Genomic DNA, 16,103 nt, shown 5'->3' on the forward strand with positions numbered 1-16,103 from the left:
ACTGCCAAAGCCAGCGCACGAGATGAGCGCAACTAAAACCGGGTCTCAAGACGCTCACGCGCCCCCGCTTTTGCGATGTTTTCTTTCCCCCAGTCTCAGCTGACACGCTGTTCTAACAAGCCGCCCCGGAGCACCGAGCTATGGTTCGAATTGTTAGGGTAAAGCTCGCTACATTTGTTTCTACTCTATATTCGTAAGCGTTCACAAAGCGACGGACGCTGGCGTTTGACGTTCGTGTTCGGCATTCTCGTTGGAACAGTGAGAATGCAGCTAGCTTTGCGTCTATAGGGAGTATTCACTGGACGCCCTATTTGTGAGTGCTGTTTAGAGCGCATGCTCAGAATGAGCTCACCTACTAGGCTGCTAAGACCGGCACTCTTGATGGTGCGCAATGCACGTTGCAAAAGAACCGTGGAAGCTAGCCATCAGCACGCGCTCAGCATTCGCGCACACAGCTATGGCCGCCAGTGAATACTCCCTATACTCCGATCACCTTTAAGCTGAGACTAGAAGCTCCGCCTTGAGCGCGAGCTCGCTGGTTTTCGCAGTGTTGGGCGTACCTTCCCGCTCGCACTTCCGTCAGCAAGGGCAGAAAGTTCGTGCTGAAGGCGGAACTTCGGGTCTCAGCTCAAGGGTGAACGGAGTATAATCATTCCAGCCAGAGTTCGGTGTTCTCACGTCCCCTCCCATCTTCTCCTCTCACCCAGTTTTTATATGTATAGGACAGAGAAAACTTCAGCACGGCTTTGAAAGGTATATTTTCGCGGAACGAGTGCTCACGCTGGAAAGGCACGTCTCATAGCAAGCAGGAAGCTCAACTCGCTCTTGCCGCCTTCGCTACCACCTCAGCTACCGGTATATGTAAAATTAATCACTGTTGAAAATGTTCCTCCTCGCCGGCGCTCAAAAATGGCGTCATGAAGCTAAGAGACCAAATAAAAAGAGGGAAGCACTCTGACCAATTTCGCCATCACGCTCACCTGATTAAGTAGTTGGCAGGTGCTTTCCATAAAAAAAAATGGCGTCGTGCAGTCAAGGAGAGATAGGTTGTAGACAGGTAGAATTTGCGTTAGTTTTTCTTTTGAAGGAGCTTTGGTGCTCGAAATTTCACGTATATGCGATAAATGAAATCTTGGGGGTGGACCCTTCTCTACCTTGGCCGGCACTCGTGCAAACGTAACCTAATATTATAACCAAACAATGTGTCATTAAATCTTTGACATATTCCTTGTCAACCGTCAAAATATCGTAGGTATCAAACGCTCTTGGGCATGTTTTTATCAATCGATTCTTTAATAATATCGCTGAAATGAAATTGCAGTTCTGTTTTATCGTGGCCATAGACGAAGGCTCTAAATAATTAATTATATCTGCAGTATATTTGTGTGCTTTAATGAGCACTGTTTTATTTCATTACTACTTGCCTAATTACGTTTATTTCTGTGCATACGCGTGCTGTTGAGGTGTTATTTTTCACTTGACACGAAGTGCCTCTGGGAAGATATTAAATCAAGTCGAACCTGCGGAAATTTCCGAATTTCCTGCATGCCGAGTTACAGCGGCTGATTGCTTAGACGATACGAAAGCGTGACATTGAAATATTTGAAGAGGCAACATCGCGATCTTTCATTTTTTTCGTACTTTAGATTAATGAAATTTCACCTCACATTTCACCTCACCAATCCTCTTTGTTAATGGCTTTCACTGACGTGGTACCCCGGTTGCAGGACCTGACCGGTGTGGACCCCAAGCTACTCACGTCTGACGACCCACACTCGAGGATTACCCAGCTGCAGACGCTTCAGGACATCCTCATGGTGAGGCTCCCACCCTGCTACATTCCCAGATACGAAGACACAATGAGCCACATTGCGCGTCGCCTGAAAGCGGCCTGATATAGTTTTTGTCCCCTGGATTCGATTACTGTAGCGAAATATAACATGATTTAAGCTAAGCCGTTTCATTTCGGAAAGCGAGCATAGATCACCACAGGATCTGCTGCCAGCGTTTTTGCCGCCTGTAATCTATCTAGAGCACCGTGATGCCGTCGTAATCACCTCCGAGCTATATATAAATGGCGAGTAAGTGTTACTTCGCACAACCGACATCATCACCTGAGATAGTTTTTCTTCTTCCTCCTCTCCTATCTTTCGCTTGAGCGGCTGCAGGGGCCGAGTTACTTCGATGATTCAATTTGGGATTATGTCGCTTCTACTAAAAATACCGTAAACACATGTATATATATTTTTTTAACTTGCCTAAATTGAGACTTTCTCAAATTTTTGAATTCTAAAAGCGCTTCAGCTTTCCTCTAATAATGTCTAATGTGGGTAATTGTTTGACCTTGCTGGCTTTTAATAAAAAAAAAGCGCTTGTTACCATGCCACGCTGCCCTGAATTACGAAGACTGAATCTAACTACATTGAAGTCACACATTTTATATCGTTATATTACGATTGTAAAGAATGACTGCTCACCCAAGAGTTGCTTCTGGGTTTGAATGGCTTGTGAGGAAAAATGGTGTCAAATAAATAGATCAACGAGAATTAGGCAAGATCTTTAAAGCAGGCTCTGCATATTGGTTCAGTGAACAAATCGGGCACCTGCGGCACAGATGTAAGGAACTCTCCCTGCTCGTTAAGCTGCTTGTCTCCCCGAGTAGGCACGTATACTTCAGTATGGTTACAGCTATCTCTGAGCGTAAATAGACATCAACGCGAAATTCAAGGTAGCGTATTGAGTGTCAGTTCCGTTCGGACGCCAGCTAGTACCCCATGACGCGGCAGGTTGGTAACTGAAGTATGTTTAGCTACCAACCAGGTTTGTATAAACCTATTTCTTGCATAGATTTCTTAAATGTTTACATAATAAACTGCACAATCTTCAACTAACTGACCAGTGTTTTCGTAGGGTTGCATTTATTGTGATCTAAAGGCTGAGACACGTATACATGAAGTAACAGACAGCGCTACATAAATACTGAAACGCATTCCAGTTTATTCGCAAGCGAATGCGCCCAGAAACTGAGAGAGCGGAGGAGACGAGAGGAGGCGCCGAGCTCTGGGTGGACTGATTAGTGGGTAGACCTAAAGCTACCTGCCTTTGTCTCCACTGCACGCGTCGAATGCGTTCGAATGCGATAGCCACTGACGTACATCGCCGCCATTCCGCATTCTAACGCATTCGATGAGTGCAGTGGAGAGAAAGGCAGCCTTTGTCTCCACTGCGCTCGTTTGTACGTACACGTTTACCTCATATACTATTTCAGATTCACATTCATTTCCTATTTTTATTCGTGATAATATAGCCGTGCGGGGAGAAACAAGAAAAATGAAAAAGACATGAAGCCGTAAGGATTTGACGACACCTGGCTAGGCAGATGAAACGAACCATGAAATTACATTTTTACTTTTGCCAAATAACTTTTACATTAATCTTGAATGTTCACGGAACGCAGAAAAAGGCATCCGTTTTCTTTTCGGTTTATTAACTTCTCCACGGAAAATAATGAAATGCCGAGTTTTTCTTCCTCTCCAACTCACCGCAAAACAAGCCGCGGCAGAAGTTTGACGGTAGTGTCGTACTCTGGCGACGGAACCCGAACCGGAGGTTTTCTCGGCAGTAGGGGAATGGGGAGCGTTAGCGGTGAGCTGGCGGTGTGCCGGTAGGTTTTACCTCCGGGTTTCACTGCGCTGATGGCGCCGAGGCCACCGACGTATTTTCTGAATTTTCGCCTCTCACCACCGCGATAGCCATGGACACATGGCAGCAGAGCGAAATTTAGTTAGATATCTTGCGCTACAGCGACAGCATGAAACTGGTCCCATACGCCGGCACCCCTGTTAAAAAGTGCGCAAGGCTCCAGTTCCTCGGCGGAATTCGACGACAAGGAGTGGCGACTCCAATATACTGAATGTTCCGAGCATACAGGGATGACCTTAAACCTGGAGTCCTTCAAACCGGTGAGGCTGCACCAAGTGCTTCGACGTGGTTCCTCGAGTGGCAAGCGGTGAAACTGCAGCCTCTTTTTAAGCTCCAGACTGCACAAACTGTAACTCGGACACTTGCAACGAGCGCAAGCTACGACTACGTCTGGTGTGACCGGAGCGACCGGAACTCCCCCCTGCGCCGCGCGTACACACTCCTACATCCACTGCAGCAATCGCAGAAGGTCGTAAACACGACGGCCGCTTTTCCACCGCCATGAGCTGTTTTCTCGGTGCCTATAAAAAGGAGGAGGCGCGCTGCCTGTCACTGGCGGAGCAGAAAATGGACAACAATGGGCTCAAACTTTACACACTTTTATTGTGTCAGGATGTGCACATATTTGGCTAATCGTTGAGGGAGGAGGAGGCGGGGAAGGAGGCAAGAGGAGATGCAACGTTTGGGTCAGTCGCGCGTTGCGTCATGGGACGTTTTCCCATAATGCAACGCACGGGACCCTCGTGACGTCACTGTAACGTCATTGGGAAACGTCCCATAATGCGAAGCGCAAGTCTCAAGTGAGACCCGCACGTTGCATCATGGGACGTTCTCCATATCGAAACGCGCGGGATACTCGTGTCGTCACTTGTGACGTCACGTGTAACGTCATTAATGGGAAACGTCCCACAATGCAACGTGCGGTTACGCCGACGGGAACGGCGGCGCCGCTCAAGCCGGAGACGGGCGCCTAAGAGCTGGGCTCTAATATAAAAGAAAAGGTAATACAAGCGCTTGGAAGCCCAAAGTACAGTACTCACATACGAAGTCAATGAGCCAGCACGCACAGTGACACCGAGACGGTAGCACACACCTATGCGCAAACTACCCACAAAAACAAATTAGTCGTTCAGTTATTTAGTCAGCATGAGTTTAGTCTGCCAGTGTATGGCGCATTCTTACACACTGCAGATGAGAAATTTCTCCAATGCAGTGTGACTGCTAGCCTGGGGTCTAACGGGCGCCATGTACGCCGGTACGATGCTAAAGGCCCGTTCACACTCTTGCGACCGAGTACGACCGAGAGAGACCAGACCGGTTTTTAAGCCTCTTGCGATCTCTTAGGACCAGCCCCGCTGCAGCGCATCCGGAACTAAGAAAACCGGTCTGGTCTCTCTCGGTCGTACTCGGTCGCAAGAGTGTGAACGGGCCTTAATTCAAATCGAAACGGTAAACTACCCACACCACACGCCCGAAAGATTAGCCCGAACTAGCCCGAGCGACTGACTTCAAGAGGAGAAAGACTTGTCGAAAGACGATTTGAACAAACAAGGACATTGAAAAACACAACGGGCGACTTGCTGTATCTAGAAAACGCACAAACACACACACACACACAAAAAAAAATTCTCCGTGTCCAGAACTCTGGACGCGGAGTTTGCGACAACGGGGCGTCTCAGCGACCGGCGCCCCGTTGTCGCGCTCGTCACGGCGTTGCCTTTTGGCGCCTCCAGATTTCGCCTCCGCAAATCAAACGCGTCGACGGCAGTCAACATTTTGTTTTAGAATTGATGTTCATGTTCGCTTTCTCCTTTCCTGGTGAATTTTGCTTAGAAACAAGAAAAGAAAATACACACAGACACTCAAAGAATAGCTCTTTATCCCCGGTATTGTCAGATATTGTCCGTTCCATCTTACGATGTACCGCGATGGACGGTACCAGCTACACGACCTCTCCGTAGATCGTAGCTTGTCTCGAGACTTCTCGCTCCCCGCGTCGCTCCGCCCAACCGGAACACGTGACATCCTCCGAGCTATGAATTGGCTCCGGTGAATCGTAGCGTCCTTCGCGGTCAATCGAAACGTGAAACAAATGATTGACGTGTACGCCTTTAAACCGACTCGCTGACGGCAATTAATGCGGCACATAGACGGGAAATGTGCTTATTTGTTGCAATATTATTGAGCTGTCTCAATGTCGTCGCTGCCGTTTGTTTAGTCAAAACTGAGCCCCTGACGCCACCGTCGCGAATATTTATATATTTCGCGCCACCACCCGCAAGAAAGCGGGGCTCACATTTCGTCACTCCGAACCGTTTCCAATAACCGGTAATCGCCAAGTTAGACTGCGGTTCCGTTCAGATTTGGGTTCTAAATCAAAGGTTTGATTTGGGTTCAAAATGAAATGTTTGATTTGGGTTACAATTCTGTTCCACTTCAGTTTAAAATAACTATTCCGCTCGTTGTTTGGTTCGGCCTCGGTTCCACATTATGATTAATATCTACCTGCTAATCCGGTTTGATTAAGACAGCCGCTTTGCTGCGTCTCGGGGAACCAGGAACAACAACAGCTTGTCCGTCTACAACTATTCAGTTTTAGTTTCTTCATGAGCCAGTGAGATAATCAAGCCGTCAGTCACCTCCAGTGCAACGATGCTGTTTCAACAGCCTGTTGCAATGCGCTAGCAAATTGCGCCATCAGCCCGTAGGCCCTATATTGAAATCGACACAGCTCGCACGAGAACCGGGCCTATTCTATTCCCACTCCATTCCAGGCAAAAAGCATCCAATTCCATTCCTTTCCATTTTCCTCAGCGCCGTTGCCGTTCCCTTCCTATTCCAATCCAAGATCGCGAAAGTGCAGAATGATTCCAGAATCATTCCAACTCCGGAGTGGGAACTACGCATTACTGGTACGCACCAGTAATATCTTGAACTTGAGCACCCGCACGGATTGCGCAAAATAAGAAATCCGGGCGATGTTCGAGGGCACGAATTCTAAGAAAGCACTTCTGTATTCGAAGTAAACAAAGACGACGGCACGAGCGTTTCTGCTGTCCTGAGGGTGACGCCACAACATCGCCGCACGACTGGATGGATCTTTTCTTCTAGGACGTGCTGGGCTATCATCGCGACGCCCGACGAAAATTCAGTCAAGAATAGCGCTCTACGCGGAACGATGAGCTTCCACCACGCCGACCACGTCGATCAGCACCACCGACGCCACGTTTTTCTAGCAGACTGGCGGCTGTAGGCAGGCGCAGTCTGATCTCTCTCCTGCTTCGTGTACCACACGACGGATCGGGCATGGCTCCGAGCATGAAACAATTCGGCAATTTTCATCACATCGCTAATTAGGCTACAAAATGTGAATCAGAATATTTTTAACACAACTTTTAACAGAGATTCGCCGGAGATTTATTGTTTATGGTCGCGGTCCTGGTGAGGTAGGTTCTCATCCAATCGGCGACGTGGATTTGGGTGACGTGCTTTGGCACCGCGGATGCATCGCTCTCAAAAGTCAGAGAGCTTTCGAAGGAAAGAAAATATAAAAGAGTCAGATTTTCTTTTAAAAGCTTAATGGCTAAAAAATTTTTTTGGCTGTATTTTTGCGTGTTTTCCCACACTTTTTATGACGTGCAGTGGATGAAACGTGGTTTCACAATTGTTTCATGGTCCCCTTAACCACCAACACACGCCGCCCCAACAGCAGACGCCACACAATCCACAAGATAATAATGGCTATTGAATACAGCAAGAGACAGCACACTTACCACCAGACCACCCACCTCTCGACAACCACAGAAAGTCGCAACAATTTATGTTGATACCAAGGTGTCAATTCGATACAAATTATTAAAGATATATTGTTTCATTTGGCTACACTAACGAAACAAAAAGAAAGGTGATATATAATTAATATGCAAAAAAGAGAAGGAATTTTAATAAGGTGGTGACGAAATGTACGCAATAGTGGTTCATTGACTTTGTTCAATTTACGTTTGCGCACAAGAAGGAATATTCCGTCCAAATACGCAAATACTGTGAGCTGTAAGATGAATGACAAAACAAAGTGTTATCATTATCTGGGCTTATCAATTCGTGTCTCTGGCTAGTTCAGCGGGTTGTTATAAAATTAAGACTCGTAACAACCGGGAAAATAGCTAGAGCAGAACGTAAGGGTGCAAGTGAGCTGGTGTATATTAAACATTTTAGTGAAAAACCCGAGACAGGTAATGACAGACGACGACGAGGAAGAGAAGGAGAACGTCTCAAACACGGCTAAACCTTTATTGAGGACAGGATTCCTTATATAGGGTTGAAAAAAGAAGGAAGGAAAGGAACCCTTCATCACACCACCTCTCTCCATAAAAGACACGACACCGTACTTCTAACAATGGGGTCAAACCAACAAAAGAACTGACAGCACCAAAGATGACACATCGTAAAAAAAACACGCTGGGAAAACTACAGATTGCACTGGACCTTTCACTGAGAAAGTCAGCTATAAGACTACACACAGACCCCCCCCCCCCCCCCCAAAAAAAAAAAATAATAACAATACCATTAGAGATTTAGAAATCGCTTGTGGTCGTTTTTTTCTGTTAAAATTGTAATTATCAAGTTCCATAAAGGCACGCAATTCCTACACTCCTGAATATGCCTGGATACCTCGGAATACGGATCCTTGTACAAGGATCCATATTCCAAAAGTCAGCTATAAGAATATGGATCCTTGTACAAGGATCCGTATTCCGAGGTATCCAAGCATATTCAGGAGTGTAGGAATTGCGTTCCTTTAAGGAACTCTACAGCCACAACTGTAACAGAAAAAGACGACCACAAGCGCCTGCTGAAAGAGTCAATCGCAATAACGAAGCATGGGAATACAGTGAACATGCCTTCTTTGTCTTTAGATAGCGGAATGGAAGCGATTTATAAATCTCTAATGGTATTCTTAACATTGGTTGTTTTGTGCCTATGTGTAGTCTTATAGCTGACTTTCTCAGTGAAAGGTCCAGTGCAATCTGTAGTTTCCCCAGCATGTTTTTTATGATGTGTCTTCTTCGGTGCTGTCAGTTCTTTTGTTGGTTTGACCCGGTGTCGTGTCTTTTGTGGGGAGAAGCGGTGCCGTGTCTTTTGTGGAGAGAGGTGATGTGAAGAAGGGTTCCCTTTCCTTCTTTCTTTTTTCAACCCTATATAAGGAATCCTGTCCTCAATAAAGGTTTAGCTGTGTTTGAGACGTTATCCTTCTCTTCCTTGTCGTCGTCTGTCATTACCTGTCTTGGGTTTTTCACTAAAATAGCTAGATACGTTTTACAAAATTAGTCGATCCAGATGCTGCCCAGTCGTAAGATATCGGTAGAAACACACTCGGCCGAGATAACGGATACCCAAATTTTGAAAAGCTTGTCAGTGTTTTTTTGTTTTTTTTTTTGGTTATTTCAATGCAGACCTTAAAACCCATTTTGTGGTAGCCGGAGTCTAAATCAACAGAGCTTTTTCAATTTTCCGGTCACCATTTCTTGGGCACAAAGCCAATGATTGAATCCAAGTCTCCATCGAACGCTGACGCTGCAGTTGTTATCGGCACTATAAACAAGTGCAGCCCTTGTGTCTCGAGCAATAGCATACTCGGACAATTGGTGCTCTAGCCTATAGATGTCGCGCAACTTTAAAAATAACTTTAAAAATAGTATATCTTTGCTGATATTTTTATGCCTACTACACTCTCAATTGGTCGAAGCCGTAAAAGGTTTGACTATCTTGCACCCTGCCAGGTAAATCTTAAGTGAAAATATAGTAACTTTTTTAGATCTCCTAATTTTCTCTAGCACCAACACGATGCTAGAGATATTGCTGCGTGCACGATCGAGAAGATACGCTTTTCCGTTTATGTAGAAGGTCTGCGGATACTCGTAGCCCGAGTGTAAAAGATAAGGAGGCCAGAATGGGATGAGGACGATTCGTCACATGCGCACTCGTCACAGGACGATTGGTCACAGGACGATTCGTCACATAGGAACATTTGTCACAGGATGGCTCGTCATGCGGGAAACTGGTCACATCGATCGGGCAGGGGGCGATAGTAAATTTTAAATCTCAACAACCGCCCACATTCCCTGATGAGGAGTTTCACAAATTTTACAGTGACATAAACCAATGGTTAGAAAAACTAATCTTACACATCCGCTTTTCCTTTCATCATATTACGACTCTTCAGCAGGTTTACCTAAGTTGCTGGCTTGAACGAGCAATAATCCGACTGGCAGCCAAATAAGTTTTTACTTTGCCTTGTATACACCTTTTCGAGAAAACCGATAAGTATCGGAATTCTATTTGCTGCATGTGTCCGAGTACCCCTCGTGCAGCTGCATGGCTCCACCTCTCTCTGTTGCGATCACCTCCATCCTTTTGAATGTAGTCTGAGTTAAAAAAATGGTCGCTTTTATATGGTCTCCGCATTCACCGTTCGGGACGAACCCAGCAGCTAAAATGTCTGTTACAAATTCTTCGACCTTGAGAAGCGAAAGACGTGCTAAGAGAAGAGGTGACCTACTTTGTTAGGCCGAATCAACATTCAATGTTCGGGACCGAACCAGAAGCTAAAACGTTTGTTACAAATTATTCGCCTTTCAGAAGCCAAAGACATACTATGATATGAGGTGAGGCATGTTGTCCGCCCGAACCAAATTGAACAATACATTTTTGGGGGGACGAACTATTGTAGAACCGGTTGGCCGCGTGACGAGTCATCCTATGACGAATGTTCCTGTGTGGCGAATCGTTCTGTGACCAATCGTCCTGTGACGAGTGCGCATGTGTCGAATGGACCGTATCCCGGCCAGAATGACCTTGCCGAGTCAGTCTCGTCCTCGCTCTTTCCCGAACATTCTAAGCCGAATATTTGAGATGGCGAGTATAGCAGATCGCCGTAGCCGAGCGCCGTATTGGCGATTCATTCGCAGATTTTCTGTCGCGACAGTCCGCTGTTACGCCGACACACCGTTGCTTGCTGCCGCTGCCGCCGTCGCTGTTCGCTGCTGCTTTCTTGACGTGTGTTCTTCTTTTCCGTTTCTGACACAAATTCGCCCTCATTAAATCTTTAGGTCATACCGTTTTTCATGCCTGACCGTCTGTCGTTCGTGTCAATGTAACAATATTCCTCATCCTGGGTTTCTTTACACTAGAACAAAACCCTAAACTAAATCAATCAATCATTAAATCAATCCTTTATTTCACATCAGAAACTGATGTCGGCTGCAGGGGCAAAAAGTCAAAAGTTTGACTTGACAAGGCCTCTGCAGCCTTACAAATGGCGCACGGCAACATACTACATATCAAGTGTTAATATTGACAGTTTTCAAGCTTTTAAATGAGACAAGAAAATAAAAAACAGCATCGAGAAAAAAAATAACACCATGAATTCATCACAGTATCAAATAAAGCAAATAAATAATATACATTAGGAACATGACGACACATTTAGGTACATGAGAGGACTGTAAAGATAATAATTGTATTACCTACAGGAACACAGAACACACGACCCCACAATACAAGCGAAATTTTAATACAGAAAAAAATTTCTAATTGTACTGAGATCCAGTCTCTAGATAAATAACCATTGATATTGTGATTGCTGAACCTAGGACTCTTGGCCACTCAATCCTTAGGCACGGGATCACTTACGAAGGATTGTAATCGATTGTAGAACGGAACTTCCTATTGCGTACAGTGCTTTATGCAATTTTGTCTCCGCGAAGGACACTAAAAAACTAAGCCGATGCAGTTTTTTTTTGCTGTATTACATATCCTGCAGCACATACTACGAGGCCAAGATGAAACAAATTTGATTTCGAGCAAGCCTAACCTATTGAGCAAAAAGTGTACCCTATTTGTGAAAAATGCCCCGAAGAACCAAAAACACAAGCTTGACAGGGGCTGTCGAAGCCGCGAGAAAGCTAAATTTTTTCTTGGTACTCGTAAACGTATTTGTGCGCTATGCTTTTTTTTTTTTTTTACCAAATAGATTCTACCTTAACGCAATACTTTATCTTAATGATCTAATTTAAAGTACACCGTATCGAAATTTGTTCTAAAGTGTTCAGCGTGGCCTTGTTTCTTTGTTTGTGCCTGGTCTTGTTTGGCACCGCAGATCTTGCCTAAGTGTAGAAAACAGTCTTCCGGTGCAGGCGAACTAACGTTGTCGCTGCCTTTCAGGATGCCGAAGACGACGACGTGTACCAGACAGTCACTCGACACGTGGCCAACCAGCCGCCGTCTGCGGTGAGCGCACCCTTTCTTCAATCGCGAGGTGGCTACAAAAAGGAGTTCCGGAACGGACGATTGTTTCTAAGTGCATCCGTTCTTTTTAGTGCCCCAAGTTGGGACACAAGCACGCTAAATTCATAGTATTGCGCGCTGCAAGATGCCAACTCGAATATAGTTTGGTTGGTTAGGGATTTTTGGGTTAGAGACTCCTATAGCACTTTCTTAGGACTAACAAATCTAGACTGCCTTAGTTCATGTACGCGTGGACGCAAATACATTTCAAGCTATTGGAGCAGTAGTTCACTGATATCAACCGCAAGTGAAGCGGCTGCTGGAACTCTTTGTCAATGGACGGAAAGGTTCTAACCGCTTTCTGCACGGCCTACGCACTATAAAAAGGGTATATTTTTACACCTTTTGTCATATACACGGCACACCAAAACTTGAGGTCGACGTACAGCGTACTGACGTCAAACTAACTGCCCCAACTTTGCGAGAGGTTTGATGACGGTGCTATATAGCATATTAAACAGCTGAAGTACGTATCAAAGTCTACAGAGAACAAAAGACAGAGGCTTTGTGGTAGAGCCAAGAAAACCGCGATTAATTTTTTACAGTCAGTCAATAAGTTGTACAACTCGGCTATCAAGCCACTCGTAAAATTTGGTAGTGTCGGTTCAACGTCAGTGCGATTTACGTCCAACTGAAATTTTGGGGTGTCGTTTATGTGACGAGGCGTGTAATTATATTGGGGCGCTGTGACTCGCCAAGCTGCAGGCCTGTAGCTTTTTTTCTAGTGCCCCTGTAACAAATGTACTGTTTGTGGCAAAATAAACGAATTTGAATTTGAATACGCTTTTTTAGAGTGCGGAGCTAGTAAGTCGAAGTGTTTCGATTGACCTCAGTGGGGGGTGACTTCGCTGTCTCAACAGAGCCTGGCGCGTCGCCTGACAATGGGAGCGCTGCCGCAGCTGAATGCCCACACGCACCACGGCGACACGAGCTGTTTAGACCCTGAGAGCGGAGTCCGTCGCCAAGGACGCCGAGCCAGCCAGATGGTCAGCAACATGCTCAACAGCTACGAGCGCAGGGCCAGCAAGTGCGCCCTTGGACTGCACGCCTACGTAAGTTCACCGGAGTGGCTGCAAACCATTAGCGGCGAACAAGTTCGTCTGCTTGCGCAGTGGGCACAATGACGTTACCGAATCGAGTTCTTATTGGAAGGCTAGTGTATAGATATAAAGGCTAGCCACCGTTGCTTCTACCCACTCGATCACCCAATCAAACCAAGCGAGAGCGTCGTTTGCTTTTTGCACAGAAAGTGCTTGAAGGGTTAGTGTTTGCGAGCCGAACGCAGGTGCCGTCTGCTAGTTTAGGACTTTATTAGAATTCTAGCTGCAAAACAAAGCGCTTTCCATATGAGTATTTTTTATTCATATACATGCATAGAATATACCATTTCATAGGGGAATGTTTGTGCTATGAGGGTGTGGAAGTTGGTATATGTAAATTAAATGTTACATATAAGTTTTTACGGGGTTTATAAAACAAACGACATAAAACAATAACTTCGTCGCTGCCTTCAGCCAATTTTGCCAAAGCCGCTTTCACCGGCGTCTCCCTACGTGGGTTTTCAGTCTCTCATTTATATCTGTTTAGGTTCAGGTTCCGAGAGCCCTTGGCAGTACATTGCAATGCAGAAGTGAAGCAATCTGGCAAGATAATTTTTTGGATATTGGGTCAAGTATTGTTCTTGTGTCACGTGTCGCAAGTGTTAGCGCAGATGACGATATCATCAGAAATGTCAAACTTGTGATGTAGGGGCTGGCCGAACAGGCCCTACACTTTCCTGACAGGAGCATTTACAATTTTGTCAGGTTTCTTTGAAGTTATGAATCGTGCTGTCTTAGAATAAGTGGCTTTAACCATTGATTGTATTAGAAACCAAGACCCTGACTAGCGCAGACTACAGACTTCGCAGGTATCAAATGCAAAAATACTCCCTGAAAACAACTCAATGCTAATATAACCCCCCGACAAAGGCAGTTTTCCGGCCTTTTCGAGTGAATGTAGCTTAGGGCTCGGCAATTTTCTACCGTGAGATGTTTTACAGGATGTTCTACTTTAATCCGAAAATATAAAAAAAGAGTTGAGAGTAAGTCGAGTGCCGTCTTTATCATGCATTTATCAATCTAGCGGAATTAGATGAGAAGACATTCGTCATGCTAAGTTAACTAAAGCTAAGCAACTAAAATATTTTAGTTAACCTTTTAATATTGGTTTTAGGAGTCATGTTGGATTTGCACTATTGACGGCAAATACTTTAAAATGGACAGATAAATTGAAAGAATTTGCGAAAAGGTAATAACTTTTTTGACATATTAATGGATCACTATTCGCCTTTTCTTGCCCAATTCTCGGACAGCGCGCAGAAACAACGCATCAAGTCCTGCCAACAATTATTTTGTCTTACCATATCAATTCATTAGCATGGGCGGTTCTGAATGTTTTCTAAAAATACGTTAGTGCAATAAAGCTGCACTATTGAAACGGCTCAATAAATAAACAAAGAAAAAAGATCAACCGTCCACCACACTGTTTCATGGGCGCTGTCAACGACCGATTACCGGAGTGCCCTTCACTGGGCCCATTGTAGCTCATACACTAAGGCCAAGGCAAATAAATCCAATTTGCGCAATTGGCAGAGTGACGTAGACGTTTAAGTCAGGTTGTCACTTGTGTCGTCGGTGCACCCACGAAGGACACGTTGCCAAGTTAATGACGACTAGACTGAAACGACGACGCCACTCTTTGGAGCGTCAGTGTGGGCACAGATTACAACGCTCTTCTTGAGCGCAATGTTTTAATCGGGCGAAGAAACGCAAATATATATCGACAAATGTCTAAAAAACCATTACTTTTTTCGCAAACGTACTAAGGTTGTCTGGCATCTAATAGTAATTGCCGTTCAATACTGCAATACCAACATGACTCCAAAAGCGAATATTTTCAAAGCTAATTAAGAGGTTTCAGCTAATTGGTCAATTTACCCGTACGATTATCCAGTTATTTATTGTCCGTCGTGCCTGATGAGCGCAAATTGAAGACAACTCGTCTACCTCTCACCCTCCATTTAAAATAAAATCTGTTCGAATTAAAAATAAACTGTTTTTATACTGTGCATGTTTTATTCTAACTATAATATTGGAATAAGAACAGAAACCTCCGTAAAACGCATCTGCAAAATCAAGCAGTCGAAGTAGAATGCTTACATCAACCCGAAACATATGATCAAACTGGGGTCCAACGACCAATACCGGGACTACTTTGCGTTCTCTCTCGGTGCCAAGTGAACATTTTCTATGTCGAGTCTCAGATCGTCTTCAGAAACAAATTGTATTGTCGTTTTCCAGTGCGTGAATGGTGTCCTTCGATTCGCCTGAAAACCGATTCGCATAAAACGATTCGCATAAAAAGCATGCAGCCACCTGCGCCCCAGTGTGGAAATCCCTTTACTTCGCTTTGTAAACATAAATATTGTATCATCGCCTTTATGTTTTATCATCCCTACACATTGGTGAAGAATCTGACGCTAGAAAACATACGTGTGTGCATCCTATTACCAAAGGTGTTTCCGGGGCCAATGTAGCTAACTATAATTTCTAGTATCCAGCGCTTGGTCTGCCCATTCTTTGACTCGTCCTTCGGTTTTTTCGCGCTGCCTTTATCCTGTCCAAGTGTGTATTATTTTCATATAACACATTGTTAAATTGAGTAATATTGGCTACTTTTGTGTTATTCACTTTTTATGTGTACACCAGTGTCTTTTCCAAAAAATCATACTCTTACGAAACGCGGCTTTACGAGTTCAATACCGACGTTAGCGAAAACACACATTCCCGGAAAGAGATTCATATTGTTTTTCTTTATTGGAAATGACAATTAACAAATAACAATAACAAATAACACCAGTCTGTCTCGTGCTAAACATATGATAGCTAAAAGTTTAGTAATAGGTAACTTAATGAATTTCAGACTTTCTTTTTAACCGTTCCGTTATCATAAACAATTACATCAAATTGTGAGATCAAGTGTTCTCCGGGAACCGTGCTTTGTACATTGATTCT

General features: G+C 44.7%; 1 protein-coding gene across 1 annotated transcript in view; it reads left to right on the top strand.

The window, feature by feature from the left end:
- Positions 1 to 16,103, top strand: part of LOC8038853 — a 127,140-nt gene that overhangs the window by 107,457 nt on the left and 3,580 nt on the right. Inside the window, exons 15-17 of the mRNA XM_040213030.3 lie at positions 1,728 to 1,817; positions 11,926 to 11,991; positions 12,909 to 13,100. Of these exons, the coding sequence (XP_040068964.2) occupies positions 1,728 to 1,817; positions 11,926 to 11,991; positions 12,909 to 13,100 (348 nt within the window). The remainder of the gene's footprint in view (positions 1 to 1,727; positions 1,818 to 11,925; positions 11,992 to 12,908; positions 13,101 to 16,103) is intronic.

Source organism: Ixodes scapularis, unplaced genomic scaffold (genome assembly GCF_016920785.2).
Source record: "Ixodes scapularis isolate PalLabHiFi unplaced genomic scaffold, ASM1692078v2 PGA_scaffold8__174_contigs__length_109621045, whole genome shotgun sequence".
Taxonomy (NCBI): Eukaryota; Metazoa; Arthropoda; class Arachnida; order Ixodida; family Ixodidae; genus Ixodes; species Ixodes scapularis.